The sequence below is a fragment of the Nipponia nippon genome, unplaced genomic scaffold (genome assembly GCF_047370975.1).
Source record: "Nipponia nippon isolate SJK-2023a ecotype South Korea unplaced genomic scaffold, ASM4737097v1 scaffold_3, whole genome shotgun sequence".
NCBI classification, from domain to species: domain Eukaryota; kingdom Metazoa; phylum Chordata; class Aves; order Pelecaniformes; family Threskiornithidae; genus Nipponia; species Nipponia nippon.
In genome coordinates, this window is record NW_028262347.1 from 115129892 (window position 1) to 115148021 (window position 18130).

The 18130-nt window shown below is 55.2% G+C and overlaps 1 protein-coding gene and 1 long non-coding RNA gene across 6 annotated transcripts in view; both read left to right on the forward strand.

Moving 5' to 3' along the window:
- Positions 1 to 10453: 10453 nt before the first annotated feature.
- The window catches only part of MXI1 (MAX interactor 1, dimerization protein), a 57398-nt gene continuing 49721 nt past the window's right edge, over positions 10454 to 18130 (forward strand). For 2 of the 5 annotated variants that reach the window (XM_087765825.1, XM_087765821.1), the window contains exon 1: positions 10572 to 10712. Coding sequence is in view for 3 of the 5 variants with exons in the window: in XM_087765823.1 (XP_087621949.1) it covers positions 10529 to 10712 (184 nt within the window). In the remaining 2 variants the exon portion in view is untranslated. Of the gene's footprint in view, positions 10713 to 18130 lie in introns of all 5 variants that reach the window. The other 3 variants (XM_087765823.1, XM_087765817.1, XM_087765818.1) reach the window with 3 other exon arrangements.
- LOC148054849 (uncharacterized) lies at positions 11582 to 17948 on the forward strand. Its single transcript, XR_015706501.1, has 3 exons — positions 11582 to 12084; positions 13705 to 13874; positions 14002 to 17948. It is a non-coding gene; the product is annotated as an uncharacterized LOC148054849 (long non-coding RNA).

The window sequence follows — 18130 nt, forward strand, 5'->3', positions numbered from 1 at the left end:
CCTGTGCGGTGCTGGGTTGGCTCACCGGCAGCCACAGGACTCTTTGCTTTTACCCTGCAGCCCCCTTCTCTGCCTTCCTCCGGCTGCTTTCCAGCCATTGCAGCCCCCATATGATTTAGTGCTTCAGCTCGGTTGCCCAGCAAATCAAACCTGATTTTCTATGGCGTCTTCTTCAGCACCGTGTGCCCTGGCTCCTGGCACCAAGCTGGTGCTGGTGCTGTCCCACCGACAGCTTCCCACTCCGTCCCCAGGCGGGATTTGCTGTCCCCATCCCGCTTCACCTGTCACAACCTGCGGCACATTCACGTCTCCCTCCCTCAGCCTCCAACACTGAATCACCCCAAGTGTTTTGAATCCTGTTGCTAATCCCAGGCATCCCAATAAATCCCCTTTTCTCCATTCCCCGGAGGCTGTGAGCGCTCTGAGGGATGGGACCGTCTCGCTGCGGGCTGGAATGGTTTCTCAGTGTTAGATAAATAAATGCGGGTAGGTTTGAAGCAGGATCTCTGAGATTGCCTTCCTGCGGGTGCCGAGAGCATTTCTGGGTGGATTTAGAGGGGTACCTTTGCAAACAGCATCTTTAAGCACTGCCAAAATGATGCTCATGGCGAAGCAGTCTGGCAGCTGGAGCAGGCGATGGGGAAATTGGTGTCGGAGTCTCATCGCAGCCACGGATTTAAACTGGCTGGCGCGGACCGAGTCATCTGCCACCGAGTTCAGCACTCTGAAAAACAGAGCAGATCATTTGTCTTTCTCTCTGTTGCTGACTTTCCAAGAGTCAACACCCTCAGGTTTGTAGCGTGTTTTGTGACCCCTGAACAAAGGGTGGCCGCAGGAGTGCCCGGGGAGGGAAATACCCAGCGCAGGGCAGCGAGTCAATAACAGGGAGCAAACGTTTTCCTGCTGAAGGTGCTGCCCAGCCGGCGCTGCCGGGGACCCGCAGTCACTCGCTCCTGTCCCGCACCTTGGGCTGGGGGCGGCCGGGGCATTGCAAGGCATTTCACGTGGTTTTACTCTGCAAGTAGTTTGTTCTTTGGGGGATCCTACAGCATCTGGGGGAAACAACAGCCAGAGGCCTGGAAAGGATGGGGAAAGGGTTAAAAGTGCAATGAACAGGTCACACCAATTTTTTTCCTTTGCAACCAGTGATTTTTCTAGGCCAAGAGATGCAACAGATCAAGTTAGTGGAACCGGAGCAGGTGAGGATTAGTAAAGAAGCTGCAAAGTGGGTACCGTGCTGGCCAAGGGAAGTGGAGGGGCTGGGGACATCACCCCCTGCTCGGTGGAGCCGGGATCCGCACGAAAGGGGAGTCGGGACCGGCAGCAGTGGGTTTTGCTGCGATATGGTGGGTGTGAGATGCAGGGATCTCAGTAGATTGGAAAGAAATCAGAAGCCATCCGCGTGGCATGGCTGTGGGCGGCACAGCGGGAGCCAAGATGCCATCACTTGCCAGCGGTGCCGGTGAAAGGGTCAGCCATGTCTGGGGCGAAGGCGGGGATGCTGGGTGGGATCAGCCTGGGAGGATGCACGATCCTTCTCCTTAGTTACAGCGGGAGGGGGAAGCCCCAGGGAAATACTGGGGAGAGAGAACAGCTTTTAAACTGCAGATAATGTTGGCACACGAACAAACGGGTATTAACTGGGGGGGATGCTCAGAGGCTGGGAAATTTATGACGGGGATTATATGACGTGGCTGCTCAGAATAGCAGGAGTTGGACTAAATGACCCAGCAGATCCCCTCCGGTTTCACCCTCCCTTTATGACACCAAGTGCTCTGAGCAGCAGCAGGGCCGGTCTGTTTGTATTTGAATATTATGATGTCAAGCAAGTCAAGATGAGCGAAACTGCATCCAAATGCTGCTGTGCTTTTTCTGTTCTTGGGATGTGCCGGGAAACCCTCCTGCCCCAGCTCCTGGGGTCAAACCCTGCCTGCCAGCGCCCTTGCAGAGGCACAGCGAGCCGTCCCGCAGGCCACCGAGCCGTTGGAGGGAGATGCTGGTGAAAAATGAAGGAAATCATTAGGCAACTGTAATTACTCTGCGAGACTCACGAGTTGTGTCTCAGTGCATCGCTCCCACACTAACCTGGCAGAGCCGGCTGCTCCCCAGGTTCCTCCCGAAGCGGAGCTCCTCCCCAAAGCACTGTCACCTCCCAGCCACATGCTCCCTTCCCCAGCCCGTCTCCATCACCGCAGCCGGGAGCTGCTTTCCCCCTGCGCACCATGGCCTGGCAGTGGGGCCAAGAGCAGCATCCTTGTGTCCCCGGCCCCCAAAACCACCCCAGCAGCCTGTGCCCATCAGGCTCCTGAAGCCTTTCCCTGGGCACTGACCCCTTCTCCTGGCTGCCGGCAAGGAATAACACCAGGTCTGGGCGTGACCCCTTTAGCACACGACATTTTTTCTAAAATTTAATTTATTTTAAAAATTAAACCTTTGAAGGGCAGCAGGTAATTTTTCACTATTATTTTGTTGCTACCATTACTGGAGTCAAGTATCGGCTGTCCCCTGATGGATTTCCCCACCTTAACGCCAGCCCCAGCTATTGCAAAGCCAAATTTAGCCACGACATCCGAGGGAACTAACTTGTCCGTGCATACGCCGGGATCTCCTCTTTGTACAGACTGTGCGACGAGTCCAAGCTCTGAAAGCTTCGGCAAAGCAGAAATGAGGTATTGCTGAAGGGACGGCCCTGGGGAGGGTGAAACCGAGGCCCCATCCCTCTGAACCCCTGCACACCATTTCCACGCGCCCCGTCGTCTTGTGGGAGAACAGCTGGAAACCTCCCAGGACGTTTCTCCTCGCAAAGCCACTGCCTTTCTCTTCCTCTAGGCTTTATTTTCTGGAGCCAGCTCACCAAGACACAAGACCCAGTGGGGGTGAAAGCGAAAAATGAGGCACCTGAGCAGCTAAAATTTGTGCCCAGTTCTAGGGATGCACGGTTTCATAGCTGTCAGAGCCTTGGGAAGCCTGTCCTGAGCTAACACACCAAAACACAGGGGGATTGGGAGGTTATTTGCTATGAAATCAGTTAAAAGTCCAGCTGGGGGGGACAGAATGACAAGGGATTCAAAAGCAAGAAGAGGCTCAAACTACCGTCCATTGGGAGGTGTGGGTCCCTCTTTCCATGCTCTTCCCCCAGTGCACTCTGCAGGGCAGGGCTTGTCCTACTGGCCCCAGCCCAGAGCACAAATCTCAGCGATGTGTTGGATGTCACAGATATCGAGTTTAACATAAAAACCCAAAGCCAGAGCATGCAAAATTGCACACTGCGAATATTACAAGTTCTTCCTGCCTGGAGCAATGTCAACCAACCTTCTCTTTGTCCGCAAGCCTAAACTCAAGGATCAATCGGTGTATTCCTAGGAGCGGTGTAGTTTTCAGTTCAGCAGCCGGAGAACTAGATGCTCCACTTGGCCCGTTCCACCAGGGACACGCTCCGGAGCCTTTCGCCGCGTCCATCCTCCCACCCGCCTCGGCAGATCCCATCCACCCCTTATAGAGCCACACAGACCCGCCGGGAATATTCAGCAGTGAATCCACCCACCAAGAGATGTGCTTTTTTCTGCTGGCACAATGCAATTTTAGACCATATGTGTGCTTTCCCTTAAGGGTGGGCAAGAAAAAAATTCTTTATTATTTTTATATCAGTACTGTGTAGCAACTACTGTGAAAGGCCAAGCACAAACAGCGAATAACTAGTAAGAGCCAAGAAGAGCTTGTGCCAGCTCACAGCCTCCAAGACAGAAAACTTACAATTGCAAAGATGGAGGGCGAGGAGGGCAATTAGGAGGCTGGGGGCGAAATTAAAAAATGCTTATTGTAAAAGGAGAGATCATAGCTCAGGTTTGCTTTAATGAATGCCGGAGGAGATGGGGAGGCACCACCCAGGTAGCTTGTAAGGAGGGATTTAAAAAAAAATGAAGTAGAAGCTTTAGAGGTACTAGAAGGATGAAACTGTAAATAGTAGCAGCATAAATGGATCTGAGATAAACAGTATGGCTGGGCAGGGCAGGAGCAGGCAAGAGGGAACATCGACACCATTTCTAGCTTAGTTATTTCTAGCACACAAAAAAACAGCATCAAACGACAGATCGCAAAGGCGATGCACCCTGCCCGCTGCCCGCTGTGCCCGCTGCAGCGTCGAGCAGCAGGGGATCCACCAGCAACAGCATCGCGCTTCCCTGAGCCCCAGCAAAGAGCCGCCAGGATGGCTCATCAGCCTAAGGAGCAGCCCCATGCGTAAGGGCTGCTGGAGCAGGCACCCGAAACACTGAGAGGTGTTGTTCTCCTGGGACACCTCTAAGTCATTCCGATCTCTCGTTTAAATTCAGGGAGCACTTGGGGAAGCGAAAGGTCATGGTAACGACGGCTTCGGAACAGAGGGCTGGATGCATCCCCCCGCTCCGGGTCTGGCCAAGTGAGACTCAGGCTCTGACAGCATCTCTAAGGAGAGACGCAACCCTTGGCTGCAAACATCTGCCTGCCTCGCAGAAGGACGTGTGGCCCTGCTGCACATCCCGGTCCCGTCTCACGCCTCGGGACCGGGGACAACAGGCAGCAATAGCAGGTGACAGCCAAGAGTCCGGCAGGAGAGCCTGCAGCCAGCACCGGGGAGAGTTAGGTTTATTAATTACTGACTAGCGAAGGATAATCAGGAGCAGAAATACTCACAGGCCACTAAACATTGCTCACAAAACTTCCCGGCTGACTCCTTGCAAAATCCATGGGTTGAACTGGAAACTTTCATCTAAAAGTTTGAAACAAGTCAGAAGAATATCATAGAGGAAATGAGAACAGCAGCACTCCTCCTCTTCTGCCCTTCCTCTTCCAAATGAGGATAGGTGTTTGAGGGCCCGTGAGGTTTATCTGTGCTTTGAAAAAGTGAAAAAAAATACTCTGATTGGAACATAAAGAAATAAATCTTCCTTAAACCTCTCCTCAAGTTTTTTTTCTTGCCATGAGGCTTTTCCCTTTTTTCTTTGAACAAGGGAAATATTTGATCAGTAACACTGGCTTCTTCCCCATAAATAACCCACCGACAGAACGAGTGTCATCAGGAGAGAGGGAGCACTGGACGTGTCCAAGAGCTGGCTGGGTCCCCAACATCTGGAGAAACACTGATGCTTTGACGGACCATTGCACCCGCAGCCGGGGGCTCGGGAGCTGTTTTATGGGTGTGCTGTGGGTGCGCAGGGGACAGAGGCTGGCGGGGAAGCCCAGTGCTGGTGACCACTCCTTCCCTGACCTCCTAAAGCCCAAACCTGTTGGCAGCCAGACCCCAAGGCTGGGTTTGGCTACCCTATAGAGACCACGCTTTGGACCTGTGATGGTGGAGAAGACTTTCAGCAGTGGCCTTAGCAGAATCATGAATTGTCTCCAACAAAGATGGGAAACCAAAAAAATGAAATACAAGATTTCACTGACCTCTCTGCATCGCTCTGTGCTGGCAGCTTTCTGTACCCCAACTAAATCGTGCCTGGATGCCTGGGTGAGGAGCCAGGCGTGACCTCTGCTCACCGTCAGGCTGGGGCCACTTGGCTGACCACAAACAGCGATGCGAGTAACACATCTCCTGGGATGGAGCTCATCTGCAAAGCAAGTCCCTACAGCCTGACACACCGCTGAGTGCCAAGTCCAGGGGCTGATTTTTTTGCAAACCAGGTTGCAAATGAAAAAATGAGAGCCTGGATATTTGGAAGTGAAAAGGCTGGTATCAGAGTGGGAAAAGACATGCTGAAAAATGAAATGCTCTTCCTCATAACCGTGCTTCTTGGCAGGGATGGAGGCTTTCTGCTTCCCTGCTGCAATCCACAGCGTGTCCCAGTGAAGGTGGCGGTGCAGGAAGATCCCAACCCACAGACAGCAGTCGCTGGGGCACTGCTGGGCATCCCACATGGGTGCCCAGAGGGGCTGCGAGGGCAAACGGTGCCCACTCACGCTGCTGGAATAACCATCCTTGTAGCAGCAGCTGCTTCTTGGCTCGGGCCTGAGCTCATAAACTTCCCGGGTCCAACAGTAAAGTCGAGTCACCCAGGATCCATCAGAGATCTGCTCCCTCTCCAGGGTACAACTGCTCCAGACCAGCTCTAGCCCACCACCACCACCACAACTGTGTCCATAAAAAAAAAAAAAAAAAAGAGATGCTATAGCCCTCCAAACAAATTTTTAATATATTGATATCACTCTTGTGCAGTGCGAAATGCCTGCCCTTGGCAGATGGGCAGTGCAATTATTGCTTGGAAAACAGGTTCGTCCTTCCAAAAGGGCAGCAGCAGACTTTTCAAGGCAGGTGAAATTTTATAAAAGGATTACAATGGAATTAGCTAGAAAGGAGAGAGAGGAGGTGTCTCTAGGAGCCTTTGCAAACCAAAATCCAGAGTTGTCCCCGCCGCCACCCTTTCAAACCCTCTCCAAACCCTGTCAGGTCTGTCCCAGGCCTGATTTACACTGGTGCTGCCACTGGAACAAACTGAACAGACACCACCTGCGATGTGGGGAAATAGCGGCTGTGAGCGCATGATACCACCAGAACAATGTCAAATACACCCACCACAGGGGACTCACCAGTCGTGCTCAGGGCACGATCCGATCCCAAAAGGATGGGGTGGATATTTTTCCCACTTCCGTGAGTGTGAATTTGGCAGCAGCACCACGGGCACCCGACCCCCGCGCACCCAGGCCACGCTCCCCTCGCCGTGCCATGCTGTACCGAGGGCAGCGTGTGGCCACAGGCTGCTGATAAAAGGTCCGGGGATCTCCCACGTGGTGAGCAATGCTTTGGCGACGTGCCCGGCAGCGGCGGCCGTGCCGACAGCGTGGGCAGTGGGGCTGTGCCAGTGGCTCGCCCCGGCTCACCCCATCTCCCGTTCCCATGGGCCCAGGGAGCTGTACTCGGTCCCTCCACTTTTGTCCGAGAAGGAGCTCCACCATTGCCTTGCAGAGAAAAAATTGACCATAAGACTTCAGGGTGAGCTCAAAGGTTAAACAAAGTAAAAGAGAAGGCAAATAAAGAGAGCACACCCTTAACTGGCCGCATTTAGAAGGCTGCGGTGGATGAGGGTGCGGGACCACAGCTGCTGGATGTGCAGAGCTGGCGATACTGCAAAACCTCCTCCCTTATTGCTCCTTCTGTGTTGCCTCTCCGATCTGTGTGCTTTCCCCTGCCTGCCCCTTTTTTTGCAATGTACCCCCCCCAGCCCATACCCCCTAGAAACCCCATTTCTTCTAAGCCAGTTCCCTTGGAAATCCTGCCCTTGGGCCATTCCCTTGGAAATGCTGCTGTCTCCCTACCCCATTCCCTACCAAACGCCGTAACCACCCGCTGTCTCAGCAGCAGACAGGACAGGCAAGTGCTCTTGCACCTCCCGGCATCACCGACGGGCGAGAGCCCGAGCTGTGCCTTGCCCTGGGCCGTCTCTGAGTGCAAACCTCATGGGACAAGGACCGTCCCCACGGGAGGCGTCCAGGCACAGCCTCCAACACTTCTCGCCCAGGGACCCAGCCGTGCGCGGGCTGCCGGCGTTCAGATGGGAGCTGTGATTTGAGGCTGCTACAGCAAAGCACGAGGATGGCCAGGCCAATCCAGTGTCCTGCCACTGGCGGACAAGGATGGGCGCCCAGAGAAAAAATGTTAGAAGAAACAGAGCACCAAAGGGTGCGGGGCATGGTCCCCTCCCAGACAGGAGCTCTGGGGCTGGCAGCAGGGCTCAAAGCTGGGCCAGACCCACCACGGTTCTCAGGGCCGTCTGGGACATCCCGCAGCCTGGCCAGCCACGGCAGAGCTGCTCGAACCCTTTCAGCAAGAGCTGTTTGGGGAGACTTATAATTCAGATCACTTTTCTCTGTGATTTTTTCACTTTAAAGAAAAAAAATCTCAGAATTAAGCTAGAAGGGAAGGGAATCAGAATTATGATTATTCTGGCTTCGAACCCTGGGGATTCACACTGGGAAAAGCAGCACCCACTACCGACAGCTGAATGAGCACCGATTCACACAAAGCACTCAAAAAATCCCAGAAGGGTCGCACAGGTGCATGAGGAGGATCAAGAAATGCAGTGGGTAAGAGAGGATGCTGCCATTAGGCACGGGATCCACAGTATGAACTCCAGATGACCATAGGCATCCTCAACTGCTTCTGGGAGAGGGGCCGAGATTTTTAAATCATGTGATTTTTAAGCAATCTGCCTTTGACGTGTTCTCGGTAATGACTTCTCGTACTTCAAGCTCCGGTCACGGAAAGTCTTCTCCCTGTTGGTAAGCAGGCAGAAAGATGCCCTCAGCACTACACCGAGCTGGGAACCCGCTTGTGCTTGGTTTTCTGGTGAAAGCAGAGTCACGTCCCCAGCTCGGTCTTGGTGCAGTTAGAAAGCCGTAGACTTTCTGCCTGACATTGTGATGGGAGTGTTTGCCAGCGCACACTTGTAAAGCGGGAATCGTGTCTTCTCTCAGCTAGTTAGTGGAGTTAATAAAAGCCAAGTACGCTTTGAGTCCTTTGCTTGCCTGAATGTACTTTATGGCTCAGCCTGGCTCCCGCCTCCACCCCTGCCCTGGTCAGCCCCTGCTCTTCCAGCCAAAATCCTGCTCTTGCGGATGGCCAGACGCCTGCGAGTGCTGAGCACCCCCAGCCCGGCAGCGGCATGCCGTCCTGCTCCGCTCCCGGCACACCGGGCTCTCACCTCTGCCTTCCCCACTCCTCTCCAGGCCACGTCTGAATCCAGCTGATGCTTTGTGCCCCTCTGCTTCCTAATTTTCCAGGGACTTTCCAGCTCCGGGCGCTGCCGGCCCATCCTGTGCCATCCATCAGCCCATTTCGAGTGGCAGTGGGAGCACTCTGCCGAACGCAGTGACGGGACAAGTCGTGGGATCATTACTGCGGCGGCAGCAGCCCGGGAAGAACGAGTCGGCCACGGGGTGCTGCCGGCACGGAGGTGCCACGCGGCCACGGGAGAGGCTGGGCTGAGCCGCCCAGAGAGCCGGCCCGGCTCTGACATGTGCCCTGGGAAGGGTGTGTGACCGATGACATCCTGCAGCCATGCTTCCCAAAAATAGCCTGCTGGCCCCCAGCAATTGGGAGCCGGAGGGACTTCATTGCATGCGCTGCCGTCTGGGGCATCGTCCCCTCTCGGGTGATTCAGGTCCCCGTCATCGTCCTCTCTTGGGTGATTCAGGTCCCCGTGGCACCGCAGGCTCCAGGTACCAATTAACACTTACTAACACGGCATCTTTTAAACGCCACCACGACCTCACTTCTCTCCTTACTTCCAGCCAGTGCTGGCCCCTGCGAGGCTGTTGAGCCCGGTGAAGGCCCGCGGAGCCCCACGGCAGCCGGGCATTAGCAGGTCCCCGCACCCCAGCACACCTCTGGGGCGATGCTTCACCCCAGCCACTCGCGCGGGGCTCCTCGGCGGATCCAGACCAACCCGACCGGCCAGGCAGGAGCGGGGTTTCACGCTGCCGGCGTAGCACCGTGGCTCGGGCGTTGCCACCACGGGTGGAAGCGGAGCCAGGAGGGTGTTGGAGGGCACCCGCTGCCAGCCCAGTGCCAGCAAGGTCCCCTCCTGCAGCCCACTCAAAACTCACGGGCCTGAGATCACAGATGGCTTGTGGAAGTGTGAAAGCTCACTCTCCTCCACCTCCTCCTCCCCAGGCCAGGTCAGGTCCTGCGCTCTGTCCCCGGGGCGCAGGAGCTCTTTCTCCACCTGCCTGGCTGCAAAACAAGGGGGAAATAAGGATACAGCCCAGCCGCCCTGTGCCCGGCCCTGACCCCGGGTCTGCAGGGCAGGACACGGCGGGGTGGGGGAGGCTGGCGCAGCCCCTGCCTGCTCTCCAGCTTTTATTTGCTTTGCAAAAAATTCATTTATTAATTGCTTTTGGAGTCTGAATCCAGAGAGGGCTTTCTGCGGGGGCACCGCTCAAAAGAGGAGGAGTGATTTGATATTAAACCGCTGGCGCTTCGTGCCGGGGGCTCTGCTGGAGCGAGGGGCTGCGCCGCCGGGGCTGGGCGCAGCAGAGCCCCCCGGCCCGCCTGCCACGCCGGAGCGGGGAGGGATCCTGGGGCAGCCGCGGGAGGTGACACGGGAGGTGACAAGGGGCACCGCGGGCCTGGCTGCGCCCCTGGGTGCTGGGTGGGGGTGCAGCGGGGCCCCCACCGCCAGCGCCGTGCCACCGTCCCGGGGGGGGGGGGGCACCACCGCCACAGCCCCCCCGTTTCCAGGGGGTCGTTTGCCGCTGGGGGGGGTGTGTGTGTGCAGGACATCCCGGGGCTGCGGGTGGGGGTCCCGCCGGTCCCCCCCGCCCCGGGACAAGCCCGCCCCAGCCCCGCCGCCCGCTCCCCCCTCCCCGCTCCCGGCGCAGCCGCCGGCGCTCGCACTCCGCAGGCGCGGCCGGGCCGGGCCGCCCCGCCGGGGCGCGGGGGGGGCGGGACGGCGGCGGCGGCGGCAGCGCTAGGACCGCGGCGGCCGCCGGGCTCTCCGGCAGACGGACAGACGGACGGGCAGCGCCGCACGGGGAGGCGGCGGCGCGGCGGGGCATGGGGAAGCGCGGGCGGCCGCGGAGGGAGCCGCGGGGAGCGGGGGAGGCCGGCGGGGCCCGGTGCCCCCTCGGGGACATCTGCAACACGGGCCCCGCGGCGGGCATGGACACCTTCCTCTACAACGTGCAGGTGCTGCTGGAGGCCGCCAGCTACCTGGAGCGGATCGAGAAGGAGAATAAAAGTAAGTGGGGGCTTGTGGCCGCGGTCGCGCGTGTGCGCGGCCGGCGGGGGGGTGAAGGGGGGCGAAAAATAATAACCCAAACTTTTGGCTGGCCGCAGGGGCCGGGGGCACGGTGACAAAGAGCTCCGGGGCCGACCTCCCCCCACACCCCCCGCCGCGGCGGAGGCAGGCGTGGGACCCCCCCTCCGCGACCACGGGGGCCGGGGGGGAAAGTTTGGGATGGAGAGCGGAGCGGGACGGCGCGGGGGGGCCGCATCTCCGCCTCTCGCGGGGGGCGCGGAGAGGGGCCGGGGGGGCGGCGGAGCCGGTGGCGGAGCCGGAGCGGCGGGGGAGGAGGCGGTGACACGTCCCCGCTCCCCCCGCCGGGGCATGGGCAGAGTCACGTAGGCAAGCGGCAGCGCTCGCCAGGTAGCCGGCGGGGAGGGCAGGGCAGGGCGAGCGCCCGGTGCGGAGCGGCGGCCAGCCGCCCCGCCGGCCTCCTGCTCCGCGGGCGCGGAGGCTGCGCGTAGCTCGCGCCTTCCCCCCCCCCCCCCCCCGCGGAGCGGGTCCGCCCGAGCGGGGCGGGGGCGGCAGCGCGGGGAACGGTTGCCTGGGGAACAAAGGGGCCGCTGTGCCTCCGCGGCGGGGGCTGCGCGGCCGCGGAGCCCCAGGCGCGGAGCGGAGCGGCCACCCGCGGCCCCGCGCCCGCCGGCGCCCCGCCCCCGCGGCCACATGGTTCGCACATGGAGCCGGCCCGCCGCGCTCATTGGCGGCGGCCTCCCGAGGGGCGGGGCCGCCCGGGCCGCTCCGCCAATGCGCGGCGCCGGGGTCCCCCGTGTGACGTCACGCGTTGCCGAGCGGGGCGCGGAGCGGCGGGGGGAGCCCGGGGTGCGGGGCCGCGCTGCCCCGGGCCGTCACTCGCAGGCGGCCCCGGGAGCCCCGGGCTCCGCTCCCCCGGCGCTGGGCCCTCGCTTCCCTCTGTTATTCTTTCTTCTAGTCTTTATTTGGGGCTCCTTTATTTTCTCTTTTTTTTTTAAATTTCTTTTCTTTTCCCTCTTTTATTTTTCCTCTTTCCTCCCCGGTTTTGGTTTTTTTTTTTTCCCCCCTTTTTTCCTCCTCTTGACGGAGCGCGCGCTGCGTTTTCCTCTTCGTTTGACTTCACAAAGGGATCAGCGAGCCCCTCGCCGCGCGTCTGCGTCGCAGCGTCACCCCCTCCTCGCCGCTCACCCCCTATGGCACCTATAGGTGTGCCCTTGTCCTGCGGGAAGGGCTGCGGGCGGGCGGGCTTCCCGGGAAGGGGATCCCGCTGCCGAGAAGCCGCTCTGCCGCTACCGCCGGGGCGGCGATGGGCCGAAAGCCCTTGTTCTCCGCTCGCCCAGAACAAATCCAGGCTGTTTTTTTTTTTTTTTGATTTCGAAAGTTGAATTCCTGTTGAGGTGGTGTTTTTTTTTCTTTTCCCTCACGTGCGAATTGTTGTTTCGTAATGAATCTGCAAAGCCGTGCGTCTGCGGAGCTGAGCGGCACCGCGGCCGGCGGCCGCGAGCAGGAAAATGACAGGAGTTACCAGCAAAAATCGGGCTTGCGTGTGCAAGCAGCAGCACCGCTGCTTGGGAAATCAAGTGTGAGACCGCTGCCTGGGTTTTGTTTTTTCTTTAGGAGTGCTCTTAGCTTGAAGAGGAACTGTCAAAATCGTGGGGGTTTTTTCGGGGGGGGGGGAGGACAGCAGAATTTTTCTTGCCCTTGAGGTGGATAGTATCTGATCTTTTATATGCTGCACTTAAAAATCCGTCATTTTATGCGGTTCCTTGTTTGGAACCAGAAAATGGGCTGACCAGTATCACTTGCTGGCTCTCCTGCGTGAGCAGGACAGCAGGATACAGCAGTTTTTTTATTGCTAAATTTTGAAAAGAGGTGTTTGCATCCAAGCAGCTCCATTCCTGAGCGCTTGTTTTCACTGAAGCTTTCACTAACAGTCGTCGTGGTCACAGTACTGAAAATCCTCGCTTTTATTAGGCAATTCTGCAAAACCTTTCAATATTTTAAATTGCCATCAGGACATTTTAGGTTGAAAAGTCCCATTTAACCAAAGGCTCAAGTATTGAATGTGCTGTTCAGAATGTGACCGTCGTAAACCAGGCAGCTTTTACGTGTCGCTCCCAAACAAAGAAAAATGCTGCTGGGATTGGAAAACAATCTCCGAGCGTTACGGGCTCTGTCTCAACTGAGGAATAGCTGCAGAAGCGGGAGGGCTATATCCTAACGTATAGACGTAGTCTTACCGGGAAGAGATTTGCATGCGGAGCGCGGGTTATTGCACCAAGAGGATACTATGCCCTTTCGCCTGCCAGCGCAGAGGTGATTGCTCAGAGCACCCCGTGCTGGTGGCCTGGCAGAGGCGCTGGTAACGAGTCGTCACTCCTCGTTACAGTCTCTGGCCTGGTAATTAGCAATAACAGAGGAGACCGGCGCAAAAAAGTTTGGTGATGGAGACTGCGGCCGAACTCGGTCGCAGGCAGGCTCGGTGCTCACCTGCTTCCTGCAGGGTGCCCAGGTGGTTTGACCCGCGGTGTTACGCAGGGCTGTAACGAGCTATTTTGGTGTTACTCCCATCAGGAAGGTGGCTGAGTCACAGCCCTGTTGTGCTAGGTGCTGTACACGTAGGGGAACGACAGTGCCCTGCCCCAAGGAAACGCAGTCTTAAAAAAAAGCCAGAGGTAACAGAGAGGTGTTTGTCTCCTCCTGGCCAGGACGGGGGACGACGGGGACGGGGCTGGGTGGAGCGCCAGGGTGCTGGCTGGGATCGGCATCACGGCTGTGTGGAAGCTGAAGGGCTTCGGGAGCCAGAGGCAGGAATTTAAGGAAGGGCTGTTATGGCTGGGTGAGCTCCAGTGGTTTTCCTCGTAGTTTTACGCAGTTTCGGATAAACCATGGTCAGTGTCAGCATTTGTTCTTCCGAGCCCTTGGTGGCCGTACCAGGTTTTTCACCTTTTTAAAACACTGTCCCAAGCAGGAGTGGATGCTGTTTGGTGGAGGGGCCACCTGAGAGGTGGAGGCGGCCCTGTCTCGTGTGGGTCCAAGCTCTTGGATATCCCAGAGTGTACGTGTCACGTATTCTGGTGGCAGAGCAGCTACAAGGCTCTTTTGAGCCCCCGAAGCACACCGGTTTCCCACCTCTGCCTGCAGGTCAGTGGTGCGAGGTGGGTGGTGGAGCCTTCCATGTCTAGGGCAGGACTTTCAGTTAAGGCAGGAGTTTCCTGGCTGCTTGGTGGCCAGGGAGAAATAAGGAGATGATTTTTTTTTACATTTATAGGTCCCACATCCCACCGTCGTGGTCGTGAATAATAGCGGAGGGGCCATGGGTTGGCTGGATGGCGTGGAAATAGAAGCACCGGGCTGAGAGCCGCGGAGCAGAGTAGGATGTACCGTCAGGACTATGGCAGCGGGAGACTGCACTGCAGCAGTGCCCTTTGAGCACCTCTGCCCAGCAGTGAAACCACCCTTTTCGTGTTCACTCACCTTTAAAAAAAATTGCAATAAAAATTATCTGTGTTACAGTACAGTGACTGGGGAGGCAAGAGTCCTGTTACCAGACTGCTTGGGTAAACCGGAGTGTTTTAGCTACTGAAATATAGCTGAATTATTTTTCCAGTTGAGTCTCTGGAAATGAGTAACAGTGCTGCCTGCCTGCTTGCTGCAGTTCTCATGGCGAGACCACAAAACCCAATCGCAACACACCTTGCTAACTGACATGTACAGGTTTCCAAATGACCTGTTTCTAGAAATTCAAGCTTGATGTCTAAGGAATAGAAACGTCACATGAAAAAAATCACAGCGGCTGTTTTCAGAAATGAAAGTTGTGCTGAGGGCAGCTCGGTTGGTCTATCTGTAACCTCTGCAAATGCCACTTCATGAATAAGCCCGGCTGGAAATCTGTAGCAGCTGAAATGTTGGAGTTCAGAAGATGTTGTTAGAGGGACCTGGAGTAAACTCAGCTGAGGTTTAGTACGTGCCAAGCATCCCCTGTGTGTGTGTGGACTCACGCTTTGTCAGTAGGAGTTGCGTAAACACGTGATGAATTCTTCGGATATGATGACTTATCTGTAATAGACCTGGTATGTAATATATACTGATCTCACTACAGATACAGACCTATGTTGCCATATCCTCTTCTAAAAGCATGAAGGCAAGCAAGCCACTGTAACAGCGGTGTCCTTGTTCACAACTCTAGTAGAGGTGTGCATGCATGGGACAGTGGACTTTGGCCCCTCACAGAAGACAGCTAGATCTTCTTCAAGTGGTGGCTGTGTTTATTGACCTTCTGACCAGGAATAACAAATAAGTGACCTTCGATTTGTCCTTTGCTCCTGAATAATCCTCTCTGAAGGAGAGAAAAACTGAGCCTTGAGGGTGAGTCAACAAGTATCTTCATCATGTGGCTCCTTCCATTGTTTATGTGCTGTTTGGGGTCTTTTTTTGACAAGCCAAAGTAAAGATGTATCAGAAACCTATAATTAGCAGAGGGCAGAAGGAGACAAGACTGCCTTTAGTCTGTGTGCTGAGCTCCCATTGAATCAATGAGAGCTGAACATGTGGCTCAAGGTCAGTAGAGATGGTTGTGGATCTTATGGTGATGTGATATATGGAGCAGTACAGGGCTCCTTTATTTATATATTTTTCGCCCAGCTCACAATAAAACCCTTTCATTCCTCCTGGTTCGTGACCTGGCCACAGTGACTCACATGTTAGCCACTTCCAGGTTGGGTTATTTTGACTCACGCTGTTTGGACCTCAGCATAAAATTCAGAAGGAAGCCACAGCAGGAGAAATGATAGGGCAGAGGTAAAACCGTGGGACTGTGCCAGGAGCGCTGCTGAGAACCGATCGCATCCTTTGTCAGCAGAGCATCCTGAGAGCTGGCGGAGAGGCACCTTCTGCTGTTGGCTGGAGAATCCTACCTTCTGATTTCACTGAGGGACCCCCATCCTGTATGTGATGTATTTTTTTCTCGTGGGAGGTCCTCTTACTTAATTTTGCAGCCAGGTCAGTCAAGTGACTTGACTAAAGTCACAGAATAAGTCACTGACTCAGAATAAACTGGGGCACAGCACAGGTCTGAAAACAGAGCAACACGTCTCCCAGAGGAAGGGAGCAAGTAGCCTGAAGAGCTGGTGCATCTGTGGCTTTTGCCTTATTGATTGGCAGAGCTTGGTCTTTGAATCCAAGTGAGGTATACAGCATGCGCTTCATTCCTGTTCAAGCTCTCGGATATCCAGGTGGTCTGGCTCTGAGAAACGTCTGTCCTCACCAGTGGATGGATTCCAGGCACCAGTGGGAGTGCTGAAAGAGATTATCTGATGCCTTGCGAAAGAATGAGGCTCCCGGATGAGAAACGAGGCCAGGTCCTGGAGGCAGTGTAGGTCCCTTGCTGAAGGTATTGCAAGCATCGGAAGGGTATTGAGTAGGTGGGACTTGGGGTGTTCTCCAGCCCGCTGATACGAGTCCTCCAATGCTGAGCTGTTACACTTACGAGTACAAGAATGGAGACCTGCTTGTTACAGTCTGTGCTGGTAGGTGGGATATTCAGGTGTGCCAGAGACGTCGTTCCCCTGGCTAGAAAAACAGGAGTTTTATGGATCTGCTGTCCCCAGCAATTCGGGGAGTGGGTGAATCTTTTCACTGCTTTGAGAGCAGCAGAGGATGGTTCCTACCAGGGATCTCTGTTCATGCTTTGGTTGCAGGAACCTTGTCAGGTTTCAAGGCTTTGAAAGCAATATTAAGAATTTGCAGGGTTTGTGCGCAGGTGGGCAGAGGAAGCTCTTGCAACTGTTGCCATCTTTATGTTCCTCCCAGAGGTTGCAAAGAGTTGGGCATAGGAAGATTTTAGAAAAAGCCAAAGGCGGGATGGAAAACTAGGTAGTTTAGCTGAAAGGATTGTCCTTATTGAAAATAACTTCCACGTTGCAAAGCATTGTGTTATTTCTAAGCCTCGTGTTCAAAGCAGAGGGTTGGGCATCTTGATTCGCGAGCTGCGTTCCTGTTCCACCTCTAGCTTCGGGTGTGTCTTCATGCGAGCGATGATGGTGCTTACACCTCAGTTTCCCTTCCTGCAGAGTGGAAAGGAAAGAGCTGAAGTCATTGCAGGTTTGAGAAGCTTAAAACATTACTTTCTGGAAAGCTCTTAGAAGATTTCCCTGATGGAAGATGCTAGTTTAATGCTAGTGATGGTGGTGTTGGTGAAAAACAGACCACATCTGTTCTGCTTGATTAAAATAGTACAGCAGCATTTCAGATGTAAATATTAATTGATTTCTGCACTGCAGATTTCTTCTTGGATATTTAAATTGTTGCTAAGGAGGAGGGAAAGGCTATCAGGGAGATTAACAAATCCATTATTAAGGCTGGAAATGGAGGGCTGCCGAAGTGCCATTTAATAAAATGTAAAAAGCCCTTTTCTAAAGGGCGAAGCAGCAGAACACACAATGAAAGTGAATCACAGCTGCCAGAAGGGATGCCAAGCAGCAAGCACTTATAATCAGAAAACTGTACTTACAGATCATTCGGAGCCACTAAATTAAATGATCTCATTCTCCCCTAAAATACTCTTCCCTTAGCCCCTCCCCAGCGTTGCCTGTGGATTGCTCAACCACATTTTTAATGTGACTTTGGGGGGTTTTTGGTGAGCAGTTGAATAGCATCGGGCCTCTTCGTGCCATTCACTTTCCACCCACTTTTGTTTCTGTCACATACGACTCTGGCATTTTGCAGGCTGACCTGCCCACACGAGCACTTGGGATGGCAACTGAAAGATTTTGCTGTGGCTCCGCGGTCGGCTTGCCTGCCTCTTCAGGGCTCCTTCTTTGGGAAGATGTCCCGCAGCTTACTCTCAAATTTGTCTTTGTTTCACACAGATTTTTTTTTTCTAATTGTACATTGTTTACTTCAGAAACAAAGACTTGGAAGCTGAGCTGATGTGTAAATGGAAGAGCTGATCCTACATCATCTCACGCAGAACTGATCCTGCTGTTACTTCATTCCAGTGCTTATTTAACGCACCGTGTGTATCAGTGTCCCCCTCCTTCACACTCTCATATTTTCTGTCTTGAACTTTAGCTTCAGGAGGCTGACCCTTTGACATGCTCCTAGACTACCCCTTCGTTTTCCAGCCGTGGCTTTCCCCGTTTCATCCCTAGAGTGGCACCACGTATCTCCAAATGTGCCATCGCAAAAGTTAGTGGCAGTGGAGGCTGAGAAGAACCTGGCTTGCGGTGATTTGGGGGCTTCATCATGGGGGTTTTTTTGAGGGGGGGTGTGGGGGCAGTTTAATGTTTAGTATTGCTAATCCTGAGAGGCAAATGGCTCCCTGGTTGTGGAAGCAGGTTAGAGGAAGCACCGTTAGAGCCCAGACATGCTCTCGTGTTAACCCTGCTGTTGCGGAGAGG